Below are 8483 nucleotides of genomic sequence, written 5' to 3' on the forward strand. Positions count from 1 at the left end.
TAACTTTATTTTATAATTTTTCTTGAACTTTTGTTATTGTTGATATTCTTAGTTAGTAAGTATATATTCTCTCATTATAGTTATTATTAAGAAAAGTAATACAAGTAGAAGATAATGATTTAATGGAAATACTCAATCAAATAAAAAGGCTTGATTCTTTTCCTAATGCATATATTGCTTATAGAATAATGTTAACAATTCCTGTAACTATTTCCTCTATCGAAAGAAGTTTTTCGAAACTAAAATTGATAAAATCTTATCTAAGATCAACAATGTGAGATTGAATGCATTAGCTATATTATCAATTGAAAAGGAATTTACTAAAACAAATCGATTAGAAAACAGTAATTAATGACTTCACATCTAAAAAGGCTAGAAAAATAGATTTTTAATAAATATATAGATGATTTTCTTTTTAATTGAACAAAAAAGAATTTAAAAAAATATTAGGGCCCCTCTTTAATGTTTGACTTTAGGCCCCCAATCTTGTTAAGTTGGCCCTGGTAATAGGCCCTTCCCAAAGTTTGGGATTATTACAGCAATTTCGGTCAAAGTTAAAGTATTTTTCGGACTCTTCTCTCTTTATTTATATAAAATTTAGCGACAGATAATAAAATGGAGCATCTTAGATTGTTGTTTCTTGTTATTATTTATTATGTATGTATGTATATAAATATTACAAAGTCAGAGTTGATTACTTCCCTCTGTCTTATTTTGCATTGATATAAAATAAAATACTTGTATGGGAATATAACAATTCAATTAATTCCTCCAAGAGTTTATATTCTTCTGTCTCCTTTTGGTATGAGAAGAAAACAAAATGTGTTCTATTCTTATTATACTCACTAAAATGATTCCTTCCCATTGAAGTCAATGTGTGTGTGTTAGAAGCAAAATAGATCTTAAAGGTCTTTTTTTTAATTTTTATATATATTGAAATTAAAATCTTTATTAATTGCAAACAAATGATGGAGATGTCACGATGTAGGGATCATTAAATTAGTTATATCCCGAGCTTTTAAATTATTTATTATTTCGCCACAACTTAGAAATCCAGCAAATGATGACACTTCTTCTCAAGGACACTAGTCTATGAAGTGAGTTGAGAGTCATGAGGTCTCAGGCTCAAGAACCTGCAAATCAAGTTAGAATATCTTCTTGATATCTTCATAACCAAGTTATCACAACGTCCATTTTCAAATATATCAACGCCAAAGATAGTGAAGAACCTAATATTTGTTTCCTCATAAAACCATCTCTTATTGTACTGTACTCCGAACAATAAGTATTCTATGAAATTCAGAACAAGAAAGTACTCTAGGAAATTAGTAATTTACAAGATGTATGTAAGTCCTAATAAACAAAAATATTAGAAAGCTAGTTAGAGAAACAGGGGTGACTAAACTAAATGAAGATTAAAAAAAAAATAGGTAGGCACATCATACTTAAGCGTCTAGCTCGGACTATTACTAAGTGTGGGGAGGAAATAACACATATACGATTAAGAACAGAACTTGCTGACTCTAAATTTTGGATTCGTCACATATTTATATACCAAGAGTGCTCCTATAAAGACAAGTCCCAAGTCTGTTTTGCTTCCAAGCCAACTTATTTAAATCCAAAAAGACTAGGAGGATCCATGGCTAAATCAACGACCGATTTGAGCTCATCCCAGTTTCCATGACTAAACAAATACTCCTGATCTTCAGCACTTGTGTTCCAAAAGATTGAATTTGATGATGTGAATGGCGATTCAGGCATGGTTGTAATTAGTTGGCTATTATTGTAGTAACTGTTTCTTTGATCAACTTGATAGTTTAAATTTCCTCCAGATGATGCATTTGTAATGTTCTTTTGTGGAAATGCCATCTTTTTGAAATTGATGACATTATTGGAGTGATCATCACTGATTTCGGATTGAACACTGCATGCCTTAGAACTTGTGTCACCGAAACTTTGTTTAACAACGGGCTGCTGCTGCTGCTTCCAATCTGGTGTGAATCTTTTGTAATTGGAAATCCTCTTGAATATTCTGCAGAGAGTCCAAACTTCCTGCAATTTTAATGAATTTTGTAAGTGTTAATGATATTCGATATACAAGAAGAGAACTAAAAAGGAGCTTTGGCTAATTAGGTGATCCAATATCAATCTGCCTCTAAGCATAATAAGTCATGAGTTCCTTGAAAAAAGGAACCGGAATGTGGCTAAGTTTGAAGTGATTGAGCACCTCCACCATCGACCAATAGGTTGAGGGTTTGAGTCACATTATTAAAGGTCTTTCAGAAACAACCTCTCTAGCTACCACACCAAGGTAAGGGTAAGATCTGTGTATATCTTACCCTCCCCCTGACCCCACTTGTTGTTGTATATTGTATGCCAGGATTCTCGGGGATGAAGTAATCCAAAATTTCATGTTGTACCAAACATGAAGAAGAGATCATCCTGCATCTTTTTTGTAAAAGCTAGATTACAGAACAGGTCTGGTAGAACACATCATTAATAAGATTATTGAACTCTCAGGCAACGATATTTTCAAGTTCGTTCATACCTATATAAAGGGTAACATGATAGAGATCAACTAGCTAATAATCAGATAGTGTATACACAGACCTTACCTCTATCTCATATGTGACTGTTTCTAATAGACCCCCGACTCAAAACAACAGGTAGTAACATAACAGTACTACAACAAGATAATACTACAAACAAACTACACAAAATAATAGATAGTCACAAAAATCAAAGAACAAGAAACTACAAGAGTAGTCCATCGAAAAACTTACAGCTTCAGGAGCAATGTTCTTGGGATTAGGGAGCTGTCCATTTGAAGTATTCGTCTTCCAAATAGGTGGGAGACGAAACTCATGCATCATCCAATCAGTTTTAGTACCTTTTCCAGCACTTCCCCTATAATATACTAATGATTTCTTGAGGCCAATGCACTCATTGCTTTGTGAATAAATAGGCTTGTCAATTCCTGTTGCTTTCCAAAAACCAGATCCTGTTACTCTATTTGGTCTTACACTGTTTTTGTACTTTCTTCCTCTCATGCTGAAGAAATACCATTCTTTGTTATCACCTACTCTGCACATCACTTCTTCATACAAATGAATTTCAACCAAAAGTTAGAAAGAAAAAAAAAACAACAACCAACAATTAGCTAATTACAAACATATATCTCAAATGAAAATTATGTACAACTTCAAACATTTACATCGTGCTCTCGACTTCATATATAGTTACATTTATATATGCAAAAAAGGTGTGATCTGGTGATATAACACAAGGTCTTTCAAAGTGTTGGAAATGCATTTGATTGATTAGTTATCGGTGAATCTAGAAAAAAGGGTTGAGGAATGGAACAAATGTATAACAAGATTTCTAGGAATTGTTGATTGATGCTGAGCTTACTATTGTGCAAAGTCTAATCTCTTTGGTTAATTAAATTCAACAGGTTATCGCTCTCAAGGAGTGCAGATTTATAATAGGCATACATAAATTATTGTATGTCACTCTAAATATTCTATCTTAGTCTTGCTCAATTTAAACCCTTTAGACTTCAAGGTTTGTCTCTAAACCTTCAATTTATCTTTAACTATATCGCTTGCCTCATCGATCAATATGATGTCATCTACAAAGAGTGTACACCATGACAACTCTCTTTCGATATGTCACTTGAATAAATTATCACCAAGGTAAATAAAAATAGACTAAGCGTCAATCCTTGACATAACCCTCATCATGACTACAAAGTTATCCAATTCTCTTCTCACTATCCTCACTTGGATTTTGACTTCATCATACTTATATTTAATGGCCCTAATGTAAATTGTAAGCAACAAGTATACCTTTAGCCTTCAAACACCTCCAGGAAAAACCTATGTGGACTTTATTGTAACCTTTTTCTAGGTCAATGAACACCATATGTAAATCTCTCTTCCTCTCGATCTACACTACTCCATTTACCTTCTAACAAGATGTATGACTTTTGTAGTCGAATGCCCTAGTATGAATTCAAATTGGTTTTTGGTGATAAAAACACACACATTCATCCTCATCTCTATCATCCTCTCCTAAACATTTATAGTGTTACTTTGCAGCTTGATACCTCTATAGTTGTTGTAATTCCAAATATCACATTTGTTCTTGTACAATGAAATCATTATACTCTACATCAATTCTTTGGCTCATTTATAACGTTAAACAACCCACTTAGCCATTTCATACATGTGGTTTTTCAAAATTTCACCGGAATCTCATTAGTCTAGTCTCCCTCCCCCTTCTCATCTTACGAATAACCTCCTCATGTCCCTATAATATCCAGAATTTCAACGACTTTTTGAGTGTTGAAAATCACCCAACACAATATTCTTGCCACCCCTTCATTCGAGAGTTTATGAAAATATGTATGTCATCTTTATCTCATGTGTGTCTCTTCCACCAATACTTTTCCGTCCTCATCTTTAATGCACTTCACTTAGTTCATATCACTGATCATCTTCTTTCTTTTCCAAGATATTGATCTGATTATTATTGATAGTTATATGGAGTTATATATAAAATTTACGCGATTTTCTTGGTTTTTCACGTGTATTATTCTATTAAAAATAAATTTTCATTGTTTATGTTTAGTAAGTATAAATTTCATCGATTTCATATTCTCTTACATGAATGACATACTATGTTTAATTTTTATGTTAAATATTTTATGTGTCTCATATTATTTGTTCACGTTATTAAAAATAATTGTCTGAAATTACTTATCAATTCATAAAATTAAGATAAAATTGATTTATATTTTTCATTTTATCCTTAAAATTATTATTTTTTGAAAGCTTAAACATTGTATATGGCTCCAAAAAAAATTCTTCATTATTAATTTTGATATAAATTGATAAAACACATAAATAGAATTATTAAAAAAATAAAAGAATAAATTAATAATTATTTTTTAGTTCATAATTTATTTTTAAAATGTATAAAATGAAAAATAAACAAGTAATATGAGACAGAAGTTAGATCGAACATGCATTTCTTTATCTACCACGTATTATGTGGACAAAGATATTGTCGTCGTTGCTTCTGATACACTCAAGCAAATTATTAATTATATATAAGAGTAATATTGTTAATTATTATTATAATATTATAGATACTATATATTATATTAGTCAAAACAAAAATTCGTGCTGTCTTGTTTGAATTAGCTAATAATGAAAACTTGGTCAACGACAGTGGCAAAGTCACTTTCTAATTATCTTTTTTTATGAATTGTTCTTATGATTCCTACAACTTTGGGGCCAACCCCTTGGTCTATAATTGTTGCATGAAAAGGTCAAACAAATATATATACACATCCTCATCAACTATTTTTTTGAAAAGAATAATGTGTTACTATTATATTAAAATTATATAATTTTACATTTCTTATCCTATCCTAATTAATGACGTTATTTTATAATTACAAATCATCACCTACTTATTTAAGCCGCAAGTCCTAAGAAGAAAAATTATTTTTAAAATTTCAGATCTAGTCAAAACACATTCACATAATTAGAAGAAATACAGAGAGACTAAATATAGAAATATTTTTTAAACTTTTATATTACTTGTTTCAACTAGCGATTAGATACGTTCATCGATTCCTTTCATTCATGTCACATAATTTCATAATTGAGGAATATAGTAGGATAGGTAGAGCCGTAGAGGAATGTTTTGTCCAAAGAATTTGTCTTATCACTAAATATGTGCATAATTAATTATTTTATTTTTAAAAATTTGTAGCTAAATAAAAATAGCAATATATTTTTATTTAATTATAAAATTTATCTATCACTAATTTATGTATTTATTAGTAGTGGAAACGGATAAGATAGCACAATTTCTTAGTCTTCTTGACCTTCAATTCTAATCATCTTTAAGCTGGTTACGGACATAAAACAAATTTGCTAAGTATTTTATTAATCTCTTTCAGTGAAACCAAGAAAAAAACATAATCAAGAAAAAGGTAACATAAAATAACTTATAAGTATAAAATCTGAACAAAAACTTTTAAATTCATGTGAACGGTAGATTCGCCATTATATTTGAACATAGATTTGTACAAAATGTTAACATAAACTAACTTGTATATATAAGATCTGAATAAAAATTATTGAATTTATATGAACCGTAGATTACTAAATGGTTTGGCCAATTTGAACATAGATCTATGCAAAAAGATAACACAAAATAATTTGTATATATAGAATTTGAGCAAAAACTATGAATTCACGAGAATTTAAGTATATTAAGTAGATTGACCAATATATTTGAACATAGATTTGTGCAAAAAGATAACATAAAATAACTTGTATATAGAATCTAAGCAAAAACTGTGAAGATCAGGTGAATTGTAGATTACTAAGTAGAAAAACCAATATATTTGAGCATAGACTTGTGTAAAAAAATAACTTGCATATATACAATCCGAACAAAATCTATGAATCCACATAAATCATAAATTACCAAGTAGATCCACCTTTTAACATAGACTTGTAAAAGATAGAACACAAAATTACCTAATATATATATATATATACGACTTGAATAAAAACTATAAATTCACATGAACCATAAATTATCAGTAAGCCGATCCACCTTTGAACACAAACTCATGATAAATGGAACTTAAAATTAGTGAATTGTATATATACTCACTTGGAAGATCCCAAGGATCATGTTTATAAATATCAACCTCTTTGATAAGATCAAGTTTGATCCTTTTATTTTCCACTTTGCGTTTAAGATAAAACCCTACAAGCTCTTCATCTGTAGGATGAAATCGAAAACCTGGAAGTAACAAATCATTTTCTTCATCATCATCACTATTTTTTATCTTACTTTCACATACTATAGTACTTTCCATTCTTTCTACTCTTTTTTCACTCATTTTTTAAATTAATCATATGATCTCTAGTGCATGGATATATATTTTATAGAGTTTTTGTTAGTCAATAAGCCAAAGAAGAAAATGAAATATAATAATAAATAGGACAAAGACAAAATGATACATTTAATGAGAAAGGTCTAGAGATTGTAGTTGCTTTGGTCAAAGACCACCGAATTTAATTAGCCTATTTTAATTTGTTGATTATTCAAAAATGACTAGAAGAAATACTTCTAATGTCCATTTATTTTATGTGAACGGATTTTTATTTTATTTTTTGAATTTGGTGGTCTTAATATGCTTCTAAGTATTTCTATGATGGTATCATCATGTCATATTTAGATTGAAAGGGATAGTTAATAATTTGATTATTTCTAAATATTCATATATGTTACTCTCTTCGTCACATATTAGTTGTTAAGATCATTAAAAATATTTGTTATTTTACAAAAATAGAGATGAAAATTAATTAATTCTTCCTATTTTTTCTTTGATATAATTAAGTGCTCTGAAATTAATCAATATTGATTATATTGTATAAATTGAAGAGTTCAAACAAGTAATCATTAGTTGATATTGCAATTGTTCAAATATCAATAAGATGAGCTTAGTCTTTGTTTTTAAATAAAATACATATTTATTAAGGAGCAACAAGAATAAATTAGTAAAAAGAAATATCTTTTATTTATAAATTCTTAAAAAATATATAAAAAAATATGACAACTAGTATAAAACTGAGAGAGTATTCTTTTTTAAGTTCTAACATACCTATAAATGAATTGTGTGTAAGGATTACTTGGTAAAAGGTTGGAGTCATTTATGAGTTAGGTGCGCAATTGGAAGGTCCAAGATTTAAATTCTACTTATACCAAAGTTTGATATTTTTCCAATTAAATACTATTATTATTTAACTGTGTGTGATATTTTTCCAATAAGTGTGTATGATATTATTCCAATTAAATATTATTATCATTTCACTGTCCATTGTGCCGCATACAATTTGCAAATTCTAATTGAGTAATTATGTATTTCCTCATTTTCAAAATACTTGTCTTCTTCCCTTTGGAACGTTGCAAATATTTTCCACCTCACTTAATCAATTAAGTATAAACACATTTTAACGCTATAATATAAAAGTTTCTTCTTTTTTTTCTCATTCGGTGTCTGGTTGAGCCTGACTAAATTCTGGTTCTTGCTGGAAAGTTTCAAATCTTTCTATTTATGATCATGTCTTTGGTAACCTATAAATATGACATGTATTGTCTAATCATTTCTCCCTTATACTTGTTCGGTCTACCTCTCCTTATACCAAGTGTAGACAACCTCTCATATCTTCACATATCTGAACCATCTCAGTCTCGCTTTGCTCGTCTTATTTCACACCCACCTTGTTCAAGATATTTTCGTTACAAATCTTATCTCTTCTTGTATATCATACATTCATCTTAACATCCTTTTTGTGCTACTATCATCTTATAGACGTGTGAGTTCTTAACCGGCCAACACCACTCCCCATTGAACATAGTTGATTTAACCACCATTTTAATTTTTATAT

At 29.4% G+C, this 8483-nt stretch overlaps 1 protein-coding gene across 2 annotated transcripts; it reads right to left on the reverse strand.

Annotated features, from left to right (window-relative positions):
- Positions 1 to 1235: 1235 nt before the first annotated feature.
- Positions 1236 to 6951, reverse strand: LOC102598949 (transcription factor JUNGBRUNNEN 1-like). 2 transcript variants are annotated; one of them, XM_006367781.2, is made up of 3 exons: positions 6700 to 6951; positions 2784 to 3094; positions 1236 to 2052 (listed from the first exon to the last, which is right to left on the reverse strand). In XM_006367781.2, exons 1-3 carry the CDS (start codon positions 6929 to 6931, stop codon positions 1609 to 1611), a joined length of 987 nt encoding a protein of 328 aa, XP_006367843.2. In that variant the 5' UTR covers positions 6932 to 6951; the 3' UTR covers positions 1236 to 1608. The 2 variants fall into 2 exon arrangements, with proteins under 2 accessions (XP_006367843.2, XP_006367842.2); XM_006367780.2 differs by having other exon boundaries at positions 2784 to 3097.
- Positions 6952 to 8483: the final 1532 nt, after the last annotated feature.

The sequence above is a fragment of the Solanum tuberosum genome, unplaced genomic scaffold (assembly GCF_000226075.1).
Source record: "Solanum tuberosum cultivar DM 1-3 516 R44 unplaced genomic scaffold, SolTub_3.0 scf00970, whole genome shotgun sequence".
NCBI lineage: Eukaryota > Viridiplantae > Streptophyta > Magnoliopsida > Solanales > Solanaceae > Solanum > Solanum tuberosum.

Coding starts and splice junctions, on each gene's coding strand:
- LOC102598949 (XM_006367780.2), bottom strand. CDS start 6,931: ATGAGTGAAAAAAGAGTAGAAAGAATGGAAAGTACTATAGTATGTGAA. Junction 3,098..6,699: donor TGATCCTTGGGATCTTCCAA/GTGAGTATATAT, acceptor ATTTGTATGAAG/AAGTGATGTGCAGAGTAGGT. Junction 2,053..2,783: donor AGAACATTGCTCCTGAAGCT/GTAAGTTTTTCG, acceptor TTAAAATTGCAG/GAAGTTTGGACTCTCTGCAG.